Source organism: Desmodus rotundus, chromosome 7, assembly GCF_022682495.2.
Source record: "Desmodus rotundus isolate HL8 chromosome 7, HLdesRot8A.1, whole genome shotgun sequence".
NCBI lineage: Eukaryota > Metazoa > Chordata > Mammalia > Chiroptera > Phyllostomidae > Desmodus > Desmodus rotundus.
Window position 1 is genome coordinate 52,596,971 of NC_071393.1, and position 26,168 is coordinate 52,623,138.

Genomic DNA, 26,168 nt, shown 5'->3' on the forward strand with positions numbered 1-26,168 from the left:
AGTCAAAAATAAAAAAATCTACGGTTGGATATGAATAAAAGGTGAACAAGTTCTGAATACAAAGTGAACGGACAGAAAACTCTTTTGGATTTAGCAGTTATTCTAGAATCACACCACTTCTGATAAAAATGAGGTTGATTGGCCCTGGCTGCTGTGGCTCAGTGGATTGAGCACTGGCCTTTGAACCAAAAGGTCACTGGTTCGATTCCCAGTCAGGGCACATGTCTGGGTTGCAGGCCAGGTCTTCACTAGGGCAGGTGTGAGAGGCAACCACACATTGATGTTTCTCTCCCTCTCTTTCTCCCTCCCTTCCCCTCTGACTAAAAATAAATTTAAAAAATATTTTAAAAAATAAAATTTAATTTAAAAAAATGAGGTTGATTGCTCTGAACTGAAATTCTGAGTTGAAGCTTTATAGGAATTTGGCAGTATTTCTGATTTTATCCAGATCAACTTTAAAATTTGATACATAAAAATATTTGTTATCACCCCAAACTGGTAGTGGGAGGGACCTAAATGTTCAGCAGTTAGGAAATGGTTAAGAAAAATGTATTGGTTAATACAATGGATTTTAATGTTAAATATATGGATTATTTATTTACATAGAGAATCTCATAAAACATTAATTAACAGCAAATAAAAAAGGATTCTTGTATAATGTAATTTTGAAATAATTTTAGAATTCAAGAGACTGTTGAAACATTCTTGGGTATTTTATTTCATTTGTGGATTTCTTTCTGGTAAAGCTGATTATATAGTTTTTAAAAGGATCAAGTAAACTAAAATATATAATACTACATAATAGCACAAGAAATTCTATTGTTTTGGACCTGGTCTAATATGTTAATCATAGAACATGTTAAAGCCAATGTATGTATGGTTTACTAATGTGTTATTATTGTACTCTGTATCTTTTTTTTTTTTTTTTTTTGGTAAAGGAGTCATCTCTTTCGACATATAAAATAGCAGACCAAGATTTTTCTTATTTTTTTCCTGATGACCCACCCACCTTTATCTTCAGTCCTGCTAACAGGAGACGAGGGAGACCTCCCAAACGAGTGTCTGTCAGTCAGGTAAGTAGAGAGAGGACAAAAACTGCCTTACAGCTCTTACTCAAACTCTTCAAAGGTAAGAGTAGTGTTTGGCTCCCCCACCTCCATAGCCTGTAGGAAGGAACGCGTTCCTTCACACACAGAAATGTGTGTCCTGTATGGTGATACCTACCTGTTCAGCAGTGAGGCTTGTAGAAACGTCGCGCGAATCAGACACGGCTCTCGTGCCGCAGGGATTTTATACCACCCTGGAAGCAAGCATGTAAGCAGTTACTAAAATGTAAACCAGGATGAAGTCGAGGGGATAAATGATGGTATTGGAACATTAAGCATGTTTAAAATATGAGGGATAATAAAGCAGGTTAAAGACATTTCTTTCAATAGAAATAAAGTGGAAATAAACTTGACATTGTTTAATTGGCCACAGGATGTTTCTGATATTTTTTCTCTACCTCTTACATATTTGATGTCTACACCATCTAGTTTATAAGGACTTTTTTTTGTTTTTTCTATTGCATATTTTTTAAGTCTCTATAGGTTACCAGTTGTTTTCTTCTGGAAGGTTTTTGTACTAATTTGTAGACTGTAGAATTAACTCATTCTGTGTGTTACTATGATTAAAGTTATTAAAAGTTTAGTTATAAGTCAGACAGAAAAGGACAAAAACTGTATGATTTTATTCATGTGGAATATAAGACAAAGTAACAGATGAATTAATGAAACAAAAAGAAAACCTAGATTCAGAAAACCTAGAAACCCAGAAAGGTGGTTACCAGAGGGAGCGGGTGTGGGGAGGGCAGGTTGGGGAAAGGGGATCAGAGAGTCAAACAGGCAATGGCGGGGAGCTAGACTTCGGGCGGGGGAAGTGCAGTTATGGCTTAGACTAAAATCTTGTTTTTGCATAAGGAAAATATAATTGAGGAGGGCTATTAACATTTTTGGGTTTTATTCTTACTGTAAAAACAAGGCAGACCATCAGTTTGTAAAAGTTGTGGTTCTACAACCTTAGTTCTTGGTTTCTTTTTTTAGGAGGACAGCGTTGCTAATAAACAGACTATTGCAAATTATAGGAACAAAGCTACTAAAGAAAGAGACAAACTTTTGAAACAGGAAGAAATTAAGTCACTTGGTAAGTTTAAACATTTTCTCCAAAAACTGTTTAGATACAGGAAAGAATATTTCTTTGGGCCCAAGTGGGGGATGTTTCTAAAATGGCATATTTCTGGGGTTTTTTTTAAACCATAAATCATTTTTTTCCTTGAGGTATCTATTGATTTTTATGATAAATGAAACCTCTGCTTATCTCTTAAAACTATTTCAAGGTATAGTATATACCTTGCTGTACCTTAGCATATATAGCATATCCCATGTTAAACTGACCTAATGTTAGATTAAGCACAAGTTGGAGTTTCTAGAGCTTGCAGACTATTTGGGGCCATTTTGTTTAATTCACACAGCCTTATAAAACATGGCTTACCAAATCTGACTGTGCATATGAATCACTTAGGAACAATATTGAGAATGAATATTCTGCCCTGGCCAGTGTGGCTCAGTCGATTGGAGCCTCATTCCAGAAATGAAAGTTTGCAGGTTTGATTCCCAGTTGGGGCATATACCTAGGTTTCTGGTTTCGTCCTGGTCCTGGCATTTACGACCCCCCAGTCCAGGTGCTTGTGGGAGGCCAACCAGTTGATACTTTTCTCTCCTTTACTCTCTCCCTTCCTAAAAGCAATGAAAAAATATCCTCAGGTGAGGATAAAAAAGAAAATAAAAGGACCCCGGTTGGTTGGCTCTTGATTGGAGCCTCGTCCAGTGCACCAAAAGGTTGCAGGTTCAATTCCCAGGCAGGGCACATACCTGGGTTGCCAGTTTCATCCCTGGTCAGGGCGCATATGGGAGGCAGCTAGCTGATCGATGTTTCTCACATTGATACTTCTCTCTCACTCTCTCTCCCCCACCTCCCTTCCTCTCCCTCTAAAATCAAAAACATATCCTTGGTAAGGATTTTTTTAAAAAAACGAAGATTCTAAATTAGTAGGTCTGGGTGAGAGAAGAGATTCTGCATTTCTAAGAAGGTGATAACCTAGCTGCTGGTCATAGGACCATGTTTTGAGTAGCAAGGCTTTCAGAGGCAGGTAAATATTTGTCCCACTGCAGTGTTTTGTCTGAAACCCAGCCAGCTTTGTTTGCAGATTTCAATCACCTGCTGGCTCCCTCCAGAAATTTACAACCCCTGTGAGTCTCTGCTAATCTCATTTAACCTTAAATTATTTCAGAATTGTTTTGTTACATTATATAATGTGTTGTTTTCTGTCTGTGTACAGTTCTAAATTTGAGCTTCTCCACAGCTTTTGAAAAGGCTAGATTAAAAAGAGAAAAAGCAGATGCCCTAGAAGCAAAGAAAAAAGAAAAGGAAGATAAAGAGAAAAAGAAGGAAGAATTAAAGAAAATTGTTGAAGAAGAGAGACTAAAGAAGAAAGAAGAAAAAGAAAGACTTAAAATAGAAAGAGAAAAGGTATTCATTTAAATATATTAGTTGTGCTGTCTACATGGAGTAAATAGTACTTACACATTTAAATTCATGGGTAGTTTACCATGAATGAACTTACCAGTAGAATGCTTTTACCATTTTCATTCACATTTATAATTGTGCATAGAGCACTGATAAACTCTTTATTTTATCTCCCTTTTGCTTTGAAAAATTTAATGAATTTTTTAAGCTTCAATATATATACATACATGCCTTTACACCTCAAAGCTTCTTTTAGAGTGTAATTCTAAATTTTCTTCGTCTTTTAGACTTCAAATTTAGGGAAGGTGATATGCATAAACATTTAAAAGTAAAATACATAGTTAGAAAAATATAGTAAAATCTGTGGCTAAGAAGAATTATTACAGAGTTGTTATTCTCCTTGAAGAATAAGGTATCTGTGATAAAAAGAACATTTCAGCAATTCTTCATTATAATCTGTAATGGTAAATATTTCTTAGAGAAGTCTTTAGCTGGTTTTTTTCCAAAGATAGTCATTGTCATTGATTTTCTGAGATACTCACCAGTAGCCTTAGATGACCACGTTACATGCAGTGCTTGTTTACACTGCCTGAATTTTATGAATTACTTCACATAGGCCATTGCAGCGGGGAGCGAGGTGTCTAACGCACCTTCATGCCAGTGTAAGAGAACTGAAAGACCACTTGTAATCTAAATGGCAACATTTAAAGATAGCATTGTTAACACTTTGATTAATTTATTTCTAATCTTTATTCTGGACCTTAAAGAAATACAGCATTTATAATTTTGTATACTTTTTGTTTCACATAATCATTTTTTCATGTTATTAAATAAACTAAGTAAGGTGGAGTTTTCAGTGACTGCTTAATAGTTAATCAGACAGATGTAGCTAAGTGCTTTATAATTTTTTACCTGTAAATAATGGTATTCTGTTCAAATTTGTGAATAAATTTAGTGTTTTGGGATTACGTCCCTGAATAAACTTGTAGAAGTAGAATACTAGGTCAAAGGGTAAGAACATTTGTAAAACTTTCTATGTATGTACATGAGTATTTGTTTACCAAACACATTGTGCTTATTTACACTCTTAGCAAAGGTGAATGAGAATACTCATCCTACTACACCCTGTAAAAATTATGTTGGAGTGGGGGGATGACATTTCAGCAGACTACTCAAAGCACATTCATAAGTTCTGTAATCATCTAGTTTTATGTTGAAAATTTGATAAGTGCACATCTGTTTACCTTTGGTGTTCCTAAATTTCAAAGAAAGAATATTAATATAATTAAACATTTATTATAAAAAATCATAATAAAATATTTTATTTATACTCTTTATTAGAGACTTTTGGGGGTCAGTATTTATCTTGCAGTTTCAAATATCAGAACCAACCACGAAGTAAGGGTTTCAGAAGACTAAGTGAGCAAGAGAAATGGCCTGGGTTAAAAAGCAAGAGACGTTCACCAACTGCATTCTAGTATTGCTTTTACTTACTGCTCCCTCTGTGTGCCTCTAGGCTGTCAGTTGGGTTTAAATGAATCTTGAAAACAAGAAATGTTATGCAAATATAAGGGGAGGTTTTATTTTAGATTCTCTAATAATTTGTTACCTATATTGTCGGGATACTAATTGATTTGAAGTATGGGGAGAGCTGCTTTAGGCAGAGTTAGACTGAATTAATATTTATCCAAGAACTACCATGTTGGATGCTTCGCATCTTTGTAGCAATTATGTCGGGTAGGCATTGTTTTGGTTGGTGGTTCCAACACTTCAGCGTGCATCACAATCCCCAGAAAGGCTTCCGAAAACATCAGTTATTGGGTCCAACACCAGGGCTCCTGATTCCGTAGATCTGGGGTAGGGCTCAAGTATTTGTATTTTCTGTTTTACAAGTTCCCAGGTGCTGCTGGTAATGACTCATAAATTTCTCATAAGAATTTTTTAAAGAATTTATTTATTTATTTTCCTTAGAGAGGGGGGAGGGAAGGGAGAAAGAGAGGGAGAGAAACATCTGTCAGCTGCCTCTCGAACACCCCCAACTTGGGACCTGGCCTGCAACCCAAGCATGTGCCCTGAATGGGAATCAAACCGGCAACCTTTCAGTTCTCAGGCCGGCGCTCAATCCACTGAACCACACTAATCAGCGCTCTATTTATAAGAATTTTTATTAACCTTTTGTTTTAGGAACGAGAGAAATTACGTGAAGAAAAGCGAAAATATATGGAACACTTAAAACAGTGGAGTAAACCTAGAGAAGATATGGAATGTGATGATCTTAAGGTATACGTTTGTTATGTGATGTTTTCACATACCCGTATTCTGTGTGCCTATGTGGCTTTGCTGATGAAGTCTTTCATTTTAATAGTGGCCTCTTCATATTTAACTGAGAGGAAATAGCCAGTTAAGCAAATGCATATTTAGACTTTCAAGGTAGCATTTCCTAACAAGCTTGAATAATGATTTTTATTCTGCAGAAATAATTGGTCATTTTTATGATCCAATAACCACGGGGATCCAATAACCATTGGATTGATAATCCAATAACCATGGGGGGCCAGGCATGCATTTAGCTTGGTTACTAGGTAAAGATTCTTCCCATCTCCAGAAAATCAAAATGTTCAAGCCAAACTCCTTCAGCTCTATTTATAAGGAAGTAATTCTAAGTCAGTAGATGGCAGATTAACTCTGTTCCATCGAAGATAATATTGGCACAACTGTCTTGACCCCAGAATCTAGGTTAAAAGTCCCTCTCTGCTGGGAAAGGCGGGCAGAAATACACTTCAGCCTAAAGTTATAGTCTTAATTTAATGAAGGAAAAAGTCCTTGAGAGACTGTGGTTTAGTAAAGTTGGAATGAGGCTAGGACATCCATAATTTTAAAAGTTCTGAAGGTGATTATGGTTAACATTCAGGATGAGAACCATGTAGTCTACATGAAATAATTCTTATTGGGTAAAGAGTATGTCATAATCTACCTTTTGCAATTCCCTATGCTTGGTTCAAATAGGTACATAAATTGTTTAATCTTGCAGGAACTTCCAGAACCAACTCCAGTGAAAACTAGACTACCTCCTGAAATCTTCGGTGATGCTCTGATGGTTTTAGAGTTCCTTAATGCATTCGGAGAGCTGTTTGATCTTCAGGATGAATTTCCTGAGGGAGTATCCCTAGGCAAGTACTATGGCTGTGTTGTAGTTCACCCTAAAATGAGTGGCTTAAAAGAACAAATTACTATCTCTCGACGTTCTGGGGAGCCATTGGACCTAGCTCTCTAGTCCTCTCCTGAGTCTCACGTGATTACAGTCAGACGGTGGCTAGAACTGGAGTCATCTGCAGGCTTCCCCAGCTATGTGTTTAGGTTGCCTCTTCACGCACGTGCCTGGTACTTTCACGCCCCTCCACACAGTGTCCTGCTCCAGAAGGTAGCCTACCCTTCTTGTGTGGCAGGAAACAGAAACTGCCAGGAAACTTCTTAAAAACGAGGCCTGGAACTGACAGGCCTTATATCTGCCATATTCCATTGGTGAGGCCTGCTGAGGTGCAAGGGGGTAAAAGAATATTCTCCACTTCTTGAGAGTAGCCTGGCAAATAAGTGCAGGGAGGGAAGGAATTGATATCAGGTGTATTTGGAGATAAGCTGATGCCTGCCTTTAATTTGTGATCCTGTTCTGCCTCTGTACTTACATACATTTTACTTTGTATAAATATTTTTAAGAGCTAACTTAGTATGAGGAGAACATTGGATCACACTTTGGATCTTTAGCTGTCAAATAGTAAAATAATTTCTTAAGATCCAAGTAAAGACCCTCAAAGACAGAATTATAATGCCACTTCTACTTTAATAAAGAGTCTGTTCTTCAGGAGGGCTCTTACATTCCCTCACATTCTCTTTATGAGGGAGGTAAGGTATGAATATTGTGCCTTACAGATCAAGAGGATCTAAACGATGCTGGTTTAAGTAAGATGAATTAGATAAGAAACACTTATGACTTCGATGCGGCGTTAGGATTCCCCTGCTGCTGCTGCTTACCTCCTCTGTGCACTGTTTGGTACAAGTAATGTCCCACATAGCTTTTAAGAACATGGGGCAGCAATAACAAATCTTTACATTGTTATTCACATTAGAATAAAATTGTAATTTTAGAGATGTGCCTTAATTTGCACCTCAAATTTCAACTTAGGTGAAATATTGCATTGATCTACTGAGTCTAATTTGGCTTTCTTGAATGCAGTGATTCTGGGTTATGATGGTATTGGAATTTATTGTAATCGTTATAACTGTTTTTTGATTTTGCCTTAGATGATACTTTGCTCTACTTTGATAAATGGTCACTTAAGAAAATAGTTAAATGGGCTATCACTGATTGAAATGTTTATTATTCCATTGGAGTTGTTTTTCTCAGTACATGAACAGAACTTTAAATTCATTTTAAACATTTTATTCACAGAAATGTTAGAGGAAGCTCTTGTAGGAAATGACAGTGAAGGCCCACTATGTGAATTGCTTTTTTTCTTCCTGACTGCCATCTTCCAGGCGATAGCTGAAGAAGAAGAGGAAGTAGCCAAAGACCAAATAACTGATGCTGACACCAAAGGTCAGAATTCATGTTATTGTTGATTGACAGTTGCTTTGTAGGACACTCATTTTTGAAGGCTATTTAAAAATTAACTTGGCTCTTACGGTTATAAAATATAGTTGTTCAAAGTACCAAATTCTTGAGTCATATGCTAGGAACACATTATCAGTTGTTTTATAAAAACTTTGTTTTAATGTGTCCTGTTTCTGATGACCTTAAAATATTTCCTCCCCAGTCTGTCTTGATTTTTATTCCTTTAGAATTCTCCTATGATGTAGTAGCATTACAGATTTCATTGAATAGTATCTTAATTCCAAGAGATTCTGCTAAGTAACACTGGGTTTGTTTGGGGGGGGGGGGTTTGCCTCCACCTAAGGAAGTACTTTAATTATTGTTTTTAGTACTTTAAATTGAAAATACTACTGCTGGTTTCATTTTACATCTGACAGTTTTAAAATCAGAGTTAAGTAAAATTTAATTTTTTTTACTTTGCTATTTAGTTTGAACTAGAAATTTTGCTCTTTAAATTCTCTGTACTTAAAGATATCTAGAGTCATTGTGTGGTACATATTAATGTAGGAATAATTCTTGGATAAACCCTTTTTTATTTTTAAAAGAGAGTATGTTCAATATTTTGTTTAGGATTTACCTCAGGGGAATTGTCAAGCCTTTCTATTAAGAGGTTGATTTGCCTTCCTAAATAATATTCTCAGTGAACTTGGCCACCTATGAGATTTAGAGTCAGAAGCTTTATTCAACAATACTTTAGTGTATTGCATAAAAATTCACAATAAGAAATAACTATTGGGAGACATCTTAATAGCAGAATCTTGGTACAAAAAGGTAGGATATTCCTCCATTCAAATACTATTACTGGCCTTACATTATCTAAGAGGACAAGTACTAGCCCTAAAGATGGATTATGTAAGACAGACAATTAGCACATATTTATTCTTGTAGCTCTTAGGTTGTCTTAATAACCAATACCATCACAGGGTTATTAACAAAGTTCTGACCTTAATGCAAGACATAAAACTGTATTTAACTCAGGACTTGGAGCAGATGAATGTTGTAGTTTTGGAAGTCCCGATGGCAACAAGTGGGTGACAAGAAAACTGTGTCGGGAAATCAGCTAGTGTAAAGGGAAAATACATGTGACTGTTGGGATTTGTATTATCATTATATTTTGTATTCATGACTTGTTTGATCTGTAATTTTTGTAGCTCTTCTTTACAGAACTGTCTATAAATATACATGTAAGGTTACTGAATAAGTTTTGGCCATTAAATAAAGGTTTTAATTCTCCTTTTAAAAATTTAAATGTCAGGGAGGGGAAAAAACATACTTGGGAATTTTTCACCTTTCTCTCACTTTCCTATTACTACTGACCACATCTTACGTAGTGATTTCAGTCTCCATGAGGGCCCTGCGTTGTTCCCCAAAGCGTCTCATGTGTCCTCCCATCTTAGTAACAGAAAAGTTTTCCTGAAGCAATTGAATAGTCTCTTCCTTCCTTTTTAACTGGCCTTAATAGTAAAATGTTTTCTAGAAAGGGAGAAATTGGGCAGAAAACTATGGACTTATCTTAGTGACGAGAAAACTGAGGTTTGGTGAGGTTATTTACAGAAGATCACATAGCTCATAAGTGATACAAGACACTATATATGCATTATTTCATTTATTCCCCTTATCACCCTTGAGAAGTAGATATGATTACTTTCTGCCTTTTACATATAAGGAAACTTAGACTTAAGGAGTTTCATGAACTTGCCCAAAGACACGCAGCTAGTAAGAAAGTGATGAGAGGCAAACTCGGGCAGACTGGTCTAAAGCTTTATAATGGCAAAGGATTTGACAATTTGAATATTTGTTTCCCTAGCATTGTCCATAAAATTCTGTGTCTTCCAGAAGATCTAATTTCTGTGGCCTTTGGTCTCTCTGTTGTTATATCAACTCTGGGAAAATTTTAGCAGCAGTTTTTAAACTCTTAATTAAAAATATCTGTTCCTCACTTTAGTCTTACATTTAAACTTACAAGCCCTTCAAAGCATACGACTATCCTCCCCATATAGAATAATTTTGCATATTCGCTGAGATCTCTTGTTTGGTATTGGAATTTTATATACATAATTCTAGATTACTATGATGATAGAAGTATCTTTTAGATAGTCGTAACACATACAGTTCAATTACATATTCTCTTGGTATGATGTACCTAAGTGACCATCCCTAAGCAAGTCCTAGAGAGGCATTTACAGTTCCTGTATAGATGAATTAATGAGTAATATACGGTGAATTGATGAATTGAGTAATACAGATGAATTGAGTTAAGTAATACATATTTTAACATGTTAGTTTAACACAATTAAAAGAAAACTCATTTTGTTGGTTGCCTATTTCCTAAGGCTTGATAGCCTTTGTCCTAGGAAATTATAACGTACTATAGATGGAATAGGTTGAACGTGGCGATTGCTGCGAAGGAGGATGCCGGTAACTTTAGAGTGCCTGTTAATTTTAAGTTTGTTTGGTTTTATATATAAAATGAAAATTGAGAAAGTTTTACGTTTGGTAATTCCCTGGTGAGGAAGAATATAATGTCTGTTTGGACTAGATTCATGGCCTGGTAGGAATGACTTCTGCATGTATGTAAAATTTAGTCAGAGAATTTATTCTGTGTGCTACTGCTTATGTCTTAAGTGCCATGAAACCGTCAATGACAGTAATTCGACAGGATACCAGAGCTGTCTTTTTCCTTTAGTAAAGGACAGCAGTTTTGTTCTTTAAGATTTATTTTGTGAGCTTGTGAACTTTGGGAAGGAAGTCATATAGTAGGAGATTAATGAACCACAGAACCAGTTTAGACCAGTGATTTTCCAAAGTCTAATCCATGCAGTTGTTAAAGTTGGACTGGGATTCTGTACCCCACTTTAACAAGGGCATCTTTAATCTCTTTTATATTGGCTTCTAAGAAATAATTGAAGAATTTGAAAACTGCTGATCTAGACTCATCCCTTTAAGAAAAATGAAGCCGATTAAGTGACTTGCGTAAAGACTATATAACGTGGAACTAGGGGCTGGCAGAGCTAAGATGGGAATATACATCATTTGACTTTTAGCCTGAAGCTGTGTCTGCTGTACTATGATATCACAGAAGGATTTTTTGTAAACTTAAAGTTTTTCATAGTTGACACTTCTAGAAATAAATATATATACTAATGCATTAAATACATTTGTAGATTTCTCTTTAGTCCTATTTGTAGGCTAAGCACTATTTTCAAAGCTAAAGTAATTTACTTGGAAAATACAGGAAAATCATCCTATTGTTTCTTAGGTTGGGCCATTTTCAAAATAAAAACAATTTAAATGTATAGGACAAACCAGTGGTTAAGTGACAGCGGTGCTGTCTTCGTTCTTTTAGCTCTTTTTCTGTGCTTGTTTTCTGATGATTACAGCCTATACTTTGTTAAGATTCAATCTTAAAATGTTTGTAAAAAATTGAATACTTCAAGTGGATTCTGATTTTCAAAGTAGACTTTTCCGAAGTTATATTGAGCAAGGAGGTTTGTCTTTAATTTTCAAGTGTATTTTACCATGTTTTGGAATGTGCATGTGCATCTGGTTGGTAACTAGGAAGTTGTCTTCTCTGTGTTAAGGAAGGAACATGTTAATGTGCAGTCCATGTCACAGGATTTACAGTTTTAAGTGGAGGCTATGTAGCATGCAAATGATGCTTGTACCTAGAGTTGGTTCTTTTGAGGTTTGTGAATGTTAAGCTGTTTGTTGTTTCTTTGGTCATTGTAAAAGGGCATTGTTCCCAAATATTCAAACTTTAATCTGCACTAGAATAAAGTATTTATTTCCTTAAAGATTTAACAGAGGCTTTGGATGAAGATGCAGACCCCACAAAATCTGCACTGTCTGCAGTTGCATCTTTGGCAGCTGCATGGCCGCAGTTGCACCAGGGTATGTGTGGGCTTTTTTTTTCAATTGGCTTTTTATTTTTATTTTATAAAGGTACACTTTACATTGCTGAGGATTTATGTTTTATGTTCTAAATGACTATTTTCATTTTTTTAACCATAGGCTGCAGTTTGAAAAGCTTGGATCTTGATAGCTGCACTCTTTCTGAAATCCTCAGACTACACATCTTAGCTTCAGGTGCTGATGTGACATCAGCAAATGCAAAGTACAGATACCAGAAACGAGGAGGGTTTGATGCTACAGATGACGCCTGCATGGAGCTTCGTTTAAGCAGCCCCAGTCTAGTGAAGAAACTGTCAAGCACTTCAGTGTATGATTTGACACCAGGTAAACTTGCAGGTTGGAATTTGTGTGACCTTTCCATTTCTACCCTGTTATGCCTCTTACACCCAGAAAACTCGGTAGCCAAGGAGAAATTTTAGAAGATAAGCAGTTTTAAAAGAGAAAGAGAGAAAACAGTCTTTTAAAAGACTGTTAGAATACCAGCAGTGACCTAATTGAAACTACTATTGTTGTTCCTGTTAGCTTTAATTACTTATAATTTTCTTTTCTTTTCCATTTGGGGGTTTTTACTCTTTAAAAAGTTTTTGTTTTGTCTAATGAATCTACTAATTTTAAAAGAATAAGTGAGAATTAGCTTTCAGTAATTAGTATAGACGAAGTTTAAGCTGTTGCTGCTAAATCTTCACATTTGCTTGAGTAAGTGTTTAAGGTATGAGAAACAGTATAAAAGTTAAGATAAAGTCATTTTTCACTTCCTTTTTAAGTAAAAATTATATTAAAATACATAGAGTTTAATTTGATATGATTAAGAGAACAGAACTTATAATAGAAGTAGAGGGGCTTAGTTCCTAGCACTCATACAGTTTTCAGAATTTATGCCTATGTTTTCGAGCAGTCTTTTCACAGTCACAGTTTGCCTGTTGCCATTTTTTTTTAAATCCTGTGGTTATAATTTAGTTTTGATTTGAACCTTATATATTTGAGCCTAAAAATTAAAGCTTGAAAAAAAACTCTTTGTAGTTAAAATGTTTAATGTTTACTTAACTGTATTTGGTAGTCATTAGTATTTGAAATGCCTTATATGCCCTGGCTGGTGTGGTTCAGTGGTTGAGTGCTGGCCTGCGAATCAAAGGGTCACCGGTTTGATTCCCACTCATTGCACATGCCTGGGTTACAGGCCAGGTCCCCAGTAGGAGGTGTGTGAGAGGCCACCACACACTGATGTTTCTCTTCCTCTCTTTCTCCCTCCCTTTCCCCTCTCTAAAAAATAAATAAATAAAATCTTTATTAAAAAAAGAAGTGCCTTATATATCACATAACTGTTAAATTGAACTCAAAGTTGTTTTTTTTTCTGAAGATATGCCATTGGCATATGACCCTAAGAGACTTCCCCTATTCTTTATTAAGCATTTTCACCTTGAGTCACAAATTAAAATTTTTTGAACACAATTCCTTCTTTGTCATTGATAATAAGGAAGTTATTTACCAATTTTTGACAGGAGAAAAAATGAAGATACTTCATGCTCTCTGTGGGAAACTACTGACCTTAGTTTCTACTAGGGATTTTATTGAAGATTATGTTGATATATTACGACAGGCGAAGCAGGAGTTCCGAGAGTTAAAAGCAGAACAACATCGAAAAGAGAGAGAAGAAGCAGCTGCTAGGTAAGAGACAATTATAGTTAGTTGTGCTAATGAAGATTGTTTATTTCTTTGCATCTAGAACCATATTTCACATTGGACTGTAATGTGACATTGACCCCCATTATGATGTTTGCTGGCTTTACTCTAAAACATTATGACTGGATTGCTACATTATGGTTTTGTGATAACATTTGGAATACTTTCCATAATTTGATGATTAAAGGCAAGATGCTAAAGTTAAAAACATCAGATAGACTATAAAGTGTTATTTTAACTTTCAGAATTCGTAAAAGGAAGGCAGAAAAACTTAAGGAGCAAGAACAAAAAATGAAAGAGAAACAAGAAAAACTGAAGGAAGATGAGCAAAGAAATTCAGCTGCAGATACATTTATTGGGTATGGTTTGAATTACACTGTTCATCTGATTCCATAGGAGTAAATATCAGCACCTTGACCTCTAAAATGCTTTAAAAATTTTTAGAAAATTCATTTTCTATAGGTATAATAATTGTGTAGTGAGTCTGTGAAAGATACATAGTATAGATGGTCTTCAAGAATACATGTGTTGTGTTTAAAAGTACTTCTAGGGGCCCTGGATGAGTAGCTCAGTTGGTTGGAGCACTGTGTCAATGTGCCAGGGTTGCGGATTTGATCCCCAGTTAGGGCACATACAGGAGTCAACCAGTGAATGTACAATTGGGTAGATCAGCAAATCGATGCTTCTCTCTCTCTCTCTCTCTCTCTCACTCCCTCACTCCCTTCCCTCTTTCTCTAAAAATTGATATAAATAAATAAAAATAAAACTACTTCCAGGAAATCTAAAATTTCCCAGAAAACTTTTTTTAATATATTTATTGATTATGCTATTACAGTTGTCCCATTCCCCCCCACCTCCACTCCATCCTGTCCACCCCCTCCCTCCCACATTCCCCCCCTATAGTTCATGTCCATGGGTCATACTTATAAGTTCTTTGGCTTCTACATTTCCTACACTATTCTTACCCTCCCCCTGTCTATTTTCCACCTATTATCTATGCTAATTATTCTCTGTACCTTCCCCCCTCTCTCCCCCTCCCACTCCCCTATTGACAACCCTCCATGTGATCTCCATCTCTATGGTTCTGTTCCTGTTCTAGTTGTTTGCCTAGTTTGCTCTTGTTTTTGTTTTAGGTGTGGTCGTTAATAACTGTGAGTTTGCTGTCATTTTTACTGTTCCTATTTTTGATCTTCTTTTTCTTAGGTAAGTCCCTTTAACATTTCATATAATAAGGGCTTGGTGATGATGAACTTCTTTAACTTGACCTTATCTGAGAAGCACTTTATCTGCCCTTCCATTCTAAATGATAGCTTTGCTGGATACAGTAATCTTGGATGTAGGTCCTTGTGTTTAATCTTGGGTAATATAACTATGATGTGCCTTGGTGTGTTCCTCCTTGGGTCCAGCTTCTTTGGGACTCTCTGAGCTTCCTGGACTTCCCGGAAGTCTATTTCCTTTGCCAGATTAGGGAAGTTCTCCTTCATTATTTGTTCAAATAAGTTTTCAAGTTTTTGCTCTTCCTCTTCTCCTTCTGGCACCCCTATAATTCGGATGTTGGAACATTTCGAGATGTCCTGGAGGTTCCTAAGCCTCTCCTAATTTTTCCGAGTTCTTGTTTCTTCATTCTTTTCTGGTTGGATGTTTCTTTCTTCCTTCTGGTCCACACCATTGATTTGAGTCCCAGTTTCCTTCGCATCACTATTGGTTCCCTGTACATTTTCCTTTGTTTCTCTTAGCATAGGCTTCATTTATTCATCTGGTTTTTGAACAGATTCAACCAATTCTGTGAGCGTCCTGATAACCAGTGTTTTGAACTGTGCATCGATAGGTTGGCTATCTCTTCCTCGCTTAGTTGTATTTTTTCTGGAGCTTCAAAGTGTTCTGTCATTTGGGCCATTTTTTTTTTGTCTTGGTGTGTCTGTTACTTTAAGGGGCGGAGCCTTAGGTGTTCACCAGGGCGGGGTAACGCTGGTCACTGGGCTGTGACGCTGTACGTGGGGGAGGGGCCAAGAGGAAGCAAAGGCACCTGCTCCCCTCTCCACTGGACCCCAATCTTTCACTCCGATACCCACAACCAAACTGGGCCCCTCCGGCACTGGTCCCCGAGTGGGTGGGTCTGCGCACGCCCTAGGCCCCTGTGGGTCTCTCCAATGACCTCTCCTGTGAGGCTGGGAGTCTCTCCTGCTGCAGAGGTTTGAGGCTTTATTTCCCCGAGCTGGAGCCCTGGGTTACGCGGTCTGCTTCGCTCCCTACCGTTTGTCCGGTTTATTTGTGTGCGATGTGGGGCTGCGGGGTGCTACCTGCTGCTCTGCCTGCCCTGTTCTCCGCCACTCTGAGTCTGGCCCTCTCGGTTTATCTGTGTGCGAATGTGGCGCCGCAGGGTCTGCTAGCGGTCAGACTGCCTGCACTCTGCCAGTCTCAGTCCTGCCACAGCAACGCGAGTCCTCTCCGCCCCAGCTGCCCGTCTCCGTCCCTCCTACTGGTCTGGATGAATGTTTATTTTTTATTTCCTTGGTGTGGGACTTCCTTGACGTTCGATTCTCTGTCAGTTCTGGTTGTGCGAGGAGGTGCAGTGTGTCTACCTACGCCGCCATCTTGGTTCTCCCCAAAAACTTTTAATAGGCTATGTTTAACCGGTAATGTATTTCTAGCATTAACGTAGTATATCGCCCCCTCCACCACCACCATCATCACAGTTGTACACTGTGTTTCACACTTATATGTAAAAATACCTTTTAAATCTGAAGGTCATAGGTCATAAACTTGCAACACCTGTATTTTATAAGGCCATTAACACTTTAAGAAATTGAATTTGGATGCCTTTGGAAAGTTAATTGATATGACACCTTAAACACAAGCAACCAAAGGAAAAATAGATAATTGGACTTCATCAAAATGAAATGCTTTTGTGCTTTAAAGAACATTGTCAAGAAAGTAAAAAGACAACCCGGTGAATGGGAAAATATATTGTAAATCATATATTTGATAATGGTCTAATATCCAAAATATTAAGATAAAAAATTCATACAATTCAACAATAAAAAGACAACCCAATTAAAAAACACACAAAGGATTTTAATAGGCATTTCTCCAAAGAAGATACATAAAAAGCACACAAAAAGATGCTCAATGTCATTAGTCCCTAGGGAAATGCACATCAAAATCGCAGTGAAATACCATTTGACACTCGCTAGGATGTCACAACGCAAATGAGAGAATAACAAGTGTTGGTAAGAAAGTGAAACTCTTGTACATTGATGGCAGGATATAAAATTATACAGCTTCTTTTGGCAGTTGCTCTAACAATTAAACCATATGATACTATATGACCCAGAAATTCCACTCATAGGTACATACCCAAGAGAATTAAGAACTTTCGTTCACATGTGAAAGCAGCATTATTCCTAATAACCAAAAAAAAATGCTAACAACCCAACTGTCTGTCAATTGATGAATGGATAAACAAAAAGATATGCCCCTTCATTGGTATACCCACACAGAATGTTACTCAGCAAAAAAGAGGAATGGAGCTCTGTCACATGCTACAATTTGGATGAACTTTGAAAACATTATGCCAAGGGAAAGAAGCTAGTCCTAAAATGTCAGGTATTGTATGGTTGCGGTTATGTGAAAAGTTCAGAATAGACAAATCCTAGCAGAAAGTAGATGAGTGGTTACCAGGGCCAGTGGGGAAGAGAAAATGGGAAGGGACTACTATGGGGCTTTTCTTTTGGAATGATGAAAATGTTCTGGAACTAAATTGTGGTGACGATTGCACAGTCTTGTGAGCATACGACACACCACTGACTCGTGCACTTTAAAACGGTGATTTTTATGGTATGTGAATTATATCTTCTTTTTTTTTTACATTTCATAAACTTTCCAGTTATGTTGAGATATAATTGACATAAAACATTGTGTTAGTTTAAAGTGTGAAACAAAATTATTTAACATATGCATATATTGACATGATTACCACAATACATTTAGTTAATGGTCATTTTCTCACATAGTTACAATTTTTTTCTTTGCAATATCTCATTTTTTAAAAAAGAAATAAACAGGTTATAGGTCCCACAACTTCAATTTTTTGTGCTCATCTAGCCTCACTCATTTACATTATCTCTGGTTCCTGAATACATCTGAGTTTGCAAAGCTCACTTTGCACGTAGAATATAAATGGTAGAATTTACGTCAAGATTTATACAATTCTAGTTTTAATTTGGACAGTATAACCAATTAGTAAAACATTTATATTGTGTTCGTTCTGCCTTATATCTGAAATTTGTCTACCTTTTTCCTCCCCTATTTGTCTATTTATCTTCTTTCTACTCAGCCACCATCACCTCCCAGCCAACTACCTGGACAATTTTAGTGACCACTGGCTGGTCTCCCCTCATCTACCTTCTCTGCCAGATAATTTTCCACAAAGCAGCCAAAGTGCTTACTAATCATACCATTTCCTTTACTAAACTCTTGTACTTTTTTACCATTGCCTTTTCTCTCTCTCTTTCTCCTTTTTTTTTCCATTGCTTTTTGAATAATGCCTACAAGGCCCAGTATGATCACCCATATCTTGGATTATTTCTTTTATTTTACATTCTCAAAATTATGTGCTCTTTCCTGTTCCCTTCAGTTCAGTGCCTTTGTACATATTACCACCTCTAGTGGAAATGGAGATTTCTTCTGCCGCCTTATTCCTCCTGAGTCTCTCCAGTCTCTCAATTTAAATGTCACTTGTTCAAGCAAGCCTTTTGTTTATTCTTTGTATTAATCCTCATCTGTGGATATGTTTGTTTATTTGAGAGGGAGAGATAGAAAGAAACATTGATTGGTTGCCTGCCATACACACCCTGACCAGGGATCAGACCCACAACCTAGGTATGTGCCCTGAGGGAGAATCAAACCTGCAACCTTTTGGTGTGTGGGCTACACTCCAACCAACTGAGACAACCCAGCCAGGGCCAACCAAGCCTGCCTTTCTTGATCCTGAGACTAGATTTGGTTTTCCTTGATATGCTTTCGTAGCACCTTGAACTTCTCCTTTCTTAGTATTTCTTATATATATTAATTTCACAATGGTTCATGTTTTCTCGGCAAGACTATAAACTCTGTTGTCATCTTGTCCATTACTTCCCAAGCATAGTGCCTGACACTTGGTAGGCAGGCAGTAAAAATTTTATGAATGGAGTCATATATTCATTGATGAACATAATCTTTGTTTTTATCCTAAAGGGAGGAAGAAAGGGAAGATTTTGATACTAGCACTGAGAGCAAAGAAATAGAGCAAAAGGAAGTAGACCAAGATACGGTCACCGAAGATGAAGATGACCCAGGATTACATAAAAGAAGCAGACGGGGTAATACAGAAATTTCTTAAGGACATGCTTACTTGTTTTTAATTGAGGCACTTTATTAATCCAGCTATTCTGAAATATGTATTATATTACTTTTGTTTGTGATTCCATTTCTTTTTTAAATGCTCAACCCATAGCTGCAACCACTCTGTTATTAAATGGTGCTATGAAGTTACATTAGTATATTTATGATTAGGTCTTTATTTACATGTCACTCATACTTTAGGGGGAGGAGAAAGTACTCCTATCTCTTTAATAGTTAGTTTCTCATAACGTCCACTTTTGGTTAGTCAGTGAATTTTGTTGAGTTTTTGTATTTACTACATTATATTAGGCCTACTAGAAAGTTTTTTTCTCTAAAGTATCCATTCAACATTCATTTAATGCCTTTTAGATATAGAGACACAAAGATCAGTAATACTTGTAATTGGTATCATATTTCTGAAAATGGAAATCTCTACTGCCTTAAAATAATTTTACAAATTCCTGGGTCAAAGGGAATACATTTTTTAAAAGCTGTTGAAACAAATTATTTCTGAGGATCTTTAACCGTCTTCATTTAAGAACTGTTGAAGGAGATCCTTAAGTTTATTCTGTGCTTGTATTTTGGATGCTACTTTTTTCTACATTATTTTCTGAGTGGTTATTCCAGACAGAAAATCTCCTGTATCATGGAGGGTGTGTTCTCTGATTGCAGTGCAATTGATTTAGGAATTCAAAACAAATAAACTTCATATGATTGGACATTTAAAACATACTTCGAAGCAATGAGTCAAGCAAAAGGAGTAACCATAATGAAAACTAGAAAATATTTTAAACTAATCAATACTGCATGTTAACATTTGTTTAATACAGTCCCTCTACACTGAAGAAATTTAAGTTAGAAGTAGAAAAGAGAATAATCCCCCACAAATACAGGGAAACAGTAGATAAAAATGAATTAATGAAAAAGTTAAAATGTGAATGGTTCTTAACCATTAAAGATCTAGAATTAGTACTAAAAATCTTCCTCCAGCCCTGGCTGGTGTGGCTCATTGGATTGAGCACCAGCCTGTGAATCAAAGGGTTGCTGGTTCGATTCCCAGTAAGGGCAAATGCCTGGGTGGTGGGCTAGATCTCCAGTAAGGGTCACACAAGAGGCAACCACACATTGATGTTTCTCTCCCTTTCTCTCTCCCTCCCTTCCCCTCTCTCTAAAAACAAATAAATAAAATCTTTTTAAAAAATCTTCATCCAAAGAAAACATTAGCACTGGACAACTTTATAGGTGAATTCTGCTAATTTTAAAGAAGCAAATAATTCCAATCTTACACAAACTCCTTCAAACAAAAAAAAAGTAGAAAGAAAAAACACTCCCCAACCATTTAAGCAATTTGACAGTGACTGAAATAAGAGAGGAGTAATTCTTCAACATATCATAAATGCCAGGCGGGGCACCAGGAGTCCAGGCTCTTTTTGTCTTGTTGGTGCTTCCATCCTCTTGTTCCAAAGTGATTTATCATCATGTCTCCATTGTAGCTAGTCGGAAGAGGGAAAGAAGAAAGAGGGGCACAACTCTTAAATTACATGTAATGCTTTTGTTCCCATCTCTTTCACCAGAAGTTTCTTGTGTATTAATGCCTCCTGGGGGGAGAAGATCTGGGAAATGTCCTTCTTTTGGATTACCAGATACCCACCTAAAAGTTAGGGGTTGAAAGCAGTGGTTGGTAAACTAAGCCCCTTGGCCAAATCTGCTCTGCCCTGTTTTTATATAACCCATAAGCAAAAAATGATTTCTACAATTTTAAATAGTTGAAACAATTTTTAAAAGAATATTTTTGACATGTGAGAATGATATGAAATTCAGATTTCAGTGATCATAAAGTTTAATTGAACACAACCATGCTCATTTATTTACACATTGTCTGTGGCTGCTTTCATGCTGTAATGGCAGAGTTGAATAGTTGTGGCAAAGACCGTATGACGTATACAGCTTAAAATATTTACTGGCTAGCCCTTTTTAAAAGTAGTTTGCTGACTCCTGATTTAGAGGAAGGACTGGCTATATCCTGCAGAATAACAGACTCTGACACACTGTCCTGTATAGAAATCACAGATTTGTGTGTGTGCCTTTATATTTAAGTGTACTGATTTCTTATCAACATAGTGTATTAGTCAGTTAGTGCTGCCCTAACAAAACACCACAGATTGGGTGGCTTAAACAACCGAAATTTATTTTCTCACAGTTCTGAAAGCCAAGATCAAGGTACCAGCAGGGTTCATTTCTGCTGAGGCTTCCGTCCCCAGCTTACAGGACAGCACTTTCTCACTGTGTCCTCAAACAGCCTTTCCTCTATACCTGCAGTGGGAGGAAAGAGAATGCTCTGGTTTCTCTTCCTCTTCCTAGGAGGACTAGTGTCCCACCCTTATGACCTCATTTAGCCTTAATTATCTTCTTAAAGGACCTATTTCCAAATACATTCACATTGAGGTTTAGGATTTCAACTTACGAATTTGGAGGCATATATTTCAGTCCATAACACATGATGGCTGGAGGTAGTCTTCTATTTTTCTAATGAAAATTTAAAATATGATGATGATCAAATGTTGTTTCATCTATAGGGAAAGGAGGACAAAATGGATTTAAAGAATTTACAAGGCAAGAAGACATCAACTGTTTAACAAGACAGCGTCTCACTGCTGATGAGGAAGAAGCTTTAAAACAGGAGCACCAACGAAAAGAGAAAGAGCTCTTAGAAAAAATCCAGAGTGCCATAGCATGCACCAATATCTTTCCCTTGGGCCGTGACCGCATGTATCGGCGATACTGGATTTTCCCTTCTATTCCTGGATTGTTTATTGAAGAGGATTATTCTGGCCTCACTGAAGACATGCTGTTGCCTAGACCGTCATCATTTCAGAATAATGTACAGTCTCAAAATGCTCAGGTATCCACTAAAACTGGAGAGTCTTTGATGTCTGAATCTACCTCCAACATTGACCAAGGTCCATGTGATGATGACTCTGTGCAGTTGCCCAAACCAGTGCATAAGCCAAACCGGTGGTGCTTTTACAGCTCTTGTGAACAGCTAGAGCAACTTATCGAAGCTCTTAATTCTAGAGGACATAGAGAAAGTGCCTTAAAAGAAACTTTGTTACAAGAGAAAAGCAGAATATGTGCACAGCTAGCTCGTTTTTCTGAAGAGAAATTTCATTTTTCAGGTAAATTTTCAATGAAAACTACCGCCTTTATTTTTCTCTCCCCATAAACTCTGGTTTGGGATTAAACATTTTCAAACTGTTACAGTTATATTAAAACACCATATCTTTCATTGAGATGATGCTATCAGTTTGAAAATTAGAGAAAGTTTGTCAATTAGGAAAACAACGTTCTGTAGATTCCACTGGGTTCCATTTGTATTACGAGGAGCACATCTAGCAATGCGAGAAGATGCATAGTCTTCCTGATCTCATTCCTTTATCCGCAGGTTCTGAATACCCGAAGCACTAAGGTTACCATCAGTTTTAGAGATCATGACTGGGTGAGGTCCCTCATCAAGGGTTTTGACTGAGGGTCCAGGGACAGGTTCTGTTAGTGATCCCTTTGGAGATTGGGTGCAAAGACAGATCAGGTAGCAACATTTCCTATTCAATGACTAGTTCACTGAAAACAGATAGGAAAAACCAGTAAGGCATTTTAAGGTATAAGTTTTTATATTGCTAAGTGAGATTCTCTAGGTAAAGAACTCTTAAATTTGGGGGATATTGCCATCACTACTTTAGTTCTATTCAGGATTAAAAACTGTAGCTCACCATTTTTTTTAATGGCTTTTTTTAGATTTAATTCATATACCATACAATTCACCATTAAAAGTAGACAATTCAGGGAGGGGCGGGGTTAGTATATTCACCAATATGTGCAACTGTCACACAGTCAGTTTTAGAACATTTTCATCACTTCATAAAGAAGTACCGTATGCTTTAGCTGCCGCCCCCCATAGACCTAAGCAACCACAAATCTGTTTTCTGTCTCTGCAGGTATCCCTGTCTGAACATATTACATGAATGGTATTATATAACATACGGTCTTTTGTGACTGACTTCTTTCACGTAGCATTGTGAAAGACTCATCTAAATTGTAGCATGCGTCAGTCCTTCTTTCCTTCTTAGGGCCAAACAGTATTCCATTTTACATCACACTTTATTTATCCATGTGCTAGTTGATGGACATTTCTGTTGTTTCCCCCTTTTGGCTATTTTGAATAATGCCACTGTAAACATTTGCATACAAGTTTTTGTGTCGACATATGTTTTCATCTCTCTTGGGTATATACCTAAGAGTGAAATTACTAAGCCATGTGGTAATTCTGCTTAATCGTTTGAAGAACTGCCAGACTGTTTCCCAAAGCAGCTACACCATTTTATATTTCTGCCAACAGTGTCTAAGGGTTAAGATTTCTCCATATCCTTGTCAACACTTGTTATTATCTGACTTTTTGATTCTAGCCATCTTAGATGTGTGAAGTGGTACTTCATCTTGTTTTCGGTGTTGATTTCCTGAATGCATAATGATGTAGAACATTTTATCATGGTCTTATTGGCCATTTGTATATATTCCTTAAAGAAAAGTCTATTAAGATAAGCCCACTTTTGGTGGGATTATTTATCTTTATTATAAGAGATTATATTCTAGATATAAGTCCCTTTTCAAATATGTGGTGGGCAAACATTCTCTCCCCCTCCCCTTTTTTTTAGCGCCTTGAGGATTTACTGAGGGTTTTTAATGTCCATCATCTCGTGATCATAACACTCACAGGGGGTAGACTGTATTGTTAATAAGGAAATCATAACAAAGGTGTTGGGTAACTATTTCAGACAAACCTCAAACTGATAGCAAACCTATATGCACTCGGGGAAGAGCTTTCAATGCAAGTGATCCATCTCAGACGTCTGCAGAGAGGCAGCTTGAATTGAGGCTGAGAGATTTCCTTTTGGATATCGAAGATAGAATCTACCAAGGAACATTAGGAGCAATAAAGGTTTGTACATGTTCTCATTTTTAGTTTATCTGATTGCCAGAGTTTTGGTCATATTTGTTAATTTCCTTGATATAGGCAACCCATCTTTGTTTTGAATAAATATTAGTCAGTGATAATATTTTTTTAAACTAAGTTTATTATTCCCCTGTATTAAAATGTTTATGTATGAACATAAAATCCTTCTTAAATTCGCTATATGACTAACTGCTTTCTTAAATAGAATTTAGTGAACATAACTGATCTTTTTAATATTAATTTTTAGTGTTTTTAAAAAATCTGTTTTAATGATATTTTCATCCAAGATGTTGAAATGTGTAAGGATATTTTCTTCTTCCTTGACCAGCTCCTGCCTGCTCTGCTGAGTCTGGTTTGTTTATTGGTTTCTTTGTTACCTTTTTAAAATCTGTAAGTAATTCATGCTTGATATGTGTGTTCTATTCATTGCTTTGCTATCATCTGTCACTTTTTTGCTGCTATCAGAGGACCAATCTTAGAATTATTTATGATTTCCTTATATAGAGAGCAGAGTACTGAAGGTTCCATCTATGAGTGACATGAATTCCATTTTGACCACTTAGTAATCTTATTTTTTGATTCCTTGTGGATTCACAATGTGTTCTAGAATATTCATGAATTTTCATATGTACATTGAACCTCATACTCCTTAGGAACAACATACGTCTGTTTTCAGGGTGAGTAGTTTGGGTTTTGTTACAGGTTGCAGACCGACACTTCTGGAGATCAGCATTAGAAAATGGACGATATGAGCTGTTAAGTGAAGGAAACAAGGAAAATGGGATAATTAAAACTGTGAATGAAAATGTAGAAGAGATGGAAATTGATGAGCAAGCAAAAATCATAGTAAAAGACAGGTACAAAAAGTATTTTTTAAAGTAACCATCACTTTTCCTTGCCACTCTAATTATAATTTTTTTCTAATGTAAATGTCTTTTTGTTTGAAAAATGCTTTAAATTTTTATTGTAAGGACTATACTATTATAACCATTGAAATGATGATTTTGCCTAAACCTCCGCCAAAAGACAACTTAAGATCATGATAATTTCTCAAGTTTAAAAAAGTCTTTAAGGGTGTCGTCCCATAAAGCGGAGGGTCACTGGTTCAATTCCAAGGTCAGGGCACATGTCTGGGATGTAGGTTCAGTCCCCAGTTGGGGCATGTGCGAGAGGCATCCAATGAATGTTTCTCTTACACATCGTGTTTCTCTCCCTTTCTCCTTCCCTTCCCCTGGCTTTAAAAATAAATAAACAAAAGCATTTAAAATAAATAAATAAAATTTAAAAGTCTTTGAACTTAAGGTATTATTAATTTCAAAAAGTAACTTTATACTATCCATTTTTTTGTTCTGTAGGAAAATTTAGTAAATTGTGGTAGACTTAAATATTATTTGAACTAATAATCGGAACCTCTTTATCTATAGATAGGTACTTTTACTTTTTTGGAATTACTTTGGATAATGTCTGCCCTTAAGGAGTTTATTGTCTAGAAGGAAATGGTAGAGAGACATTAAGCTAGCAATTATAGAACAGGTGAGAGTTCTGATAAAGGCAAATATCCAATGCAAATGTAGTACATAGAAGGGCTATTTATCCTGGTAGAACGTGGAAAACAGCAAAGAAAATGCCAGAGGAAGTGATTCCAAACCTGAGACCTAAACTTGGGGGAGATAGGATACTGGTAAGGAAGATCAAAGGCTTTGAGTGAATGGATTTGTCTTTTTAAATGACCACTGTAGCCGCAACAAGGAGATTTATTGCAAATGGAGTAAGACTGGGGGCTAAGGAACTAGGTGGGAGGCAGCTACTAGCTGATGCAAGAGAAATAGAGATGAGCTGCCTGAGATGATGATGCTTTAAGCCCCATCACAGTGTCTCCTCTCTGAAACCTTTCCCGTATGCCTTGTCGCACCCTCCTTCCCTGCTCCAAATATGTGCCCTTCCGACCTCCTTAAATAACGTGATATTTAGTTT

The 26,168-nt window shown here is 36.7% G+C and overlaps 1 protein-coding gene across 2 annotated transcripts in view; it reads left to right on the forward strand.

The window, feature by feature from the left end:
* BAZ1A (bromodomain adjacent to zinc finger domain 1A) overlaps positions 1-26,168 on the forward strand; it is a 76,541-nt gene that overhangs the window by 34,114 nt on the left and 16,259 nt on the right. The window contains exons 7-20 of one of the 2 annotated variants that reach the window (XM_053928294.2): positions 939-1,073; positions 2,082-2,181; positions 3,377-3,567; positions 5,749-5,844; positions 6,596-6,734; positions 8,012-8,158; positions 12,008-12,103; positions 12,224-12,448; positions 13,624-13,789; positions 14,050-14,163; positions 19,040-19,164; positions 21,763-22,362; positions 24,016-24,179; positions 24,897-25,051. In XM_053928294.2, coding sequence (XP_053784269.1) covers positions 939-1,073; positions 2,082-2,181; positions 3,377-3,567; positions 5,749-5,844; positions 6,596-6,734; positions 8,012-8,158; positions 12,008-12,103; positions 12,224-12,448; positions 13,624-13,789; positions 14,050-14,163; positions 19,040-19,164; positions 21,763-22,362; positions 24,016-24,179; positions 24,897-25,051 — 2,453 coding nt within the window. The remainder of the gene's footprint in view (positions 1-938; positions 1,074-2,081; positions 2,182-3,376; positions 3,568-5,748; positions 5,845-6,595; positions 6,735-8,011; positions 8,159-12,007; positions 12,104-12,223; positions 12,449-13,623; positions 13,790-14,049; positions 14,164-19,039; positions 19,165-21,762; positions 22,363-24,015; positions 24,180-24,896; positions 25,052-26,168) is intronic. The other variant, XM_024551325.4, reaches the window with a different exon arrangement.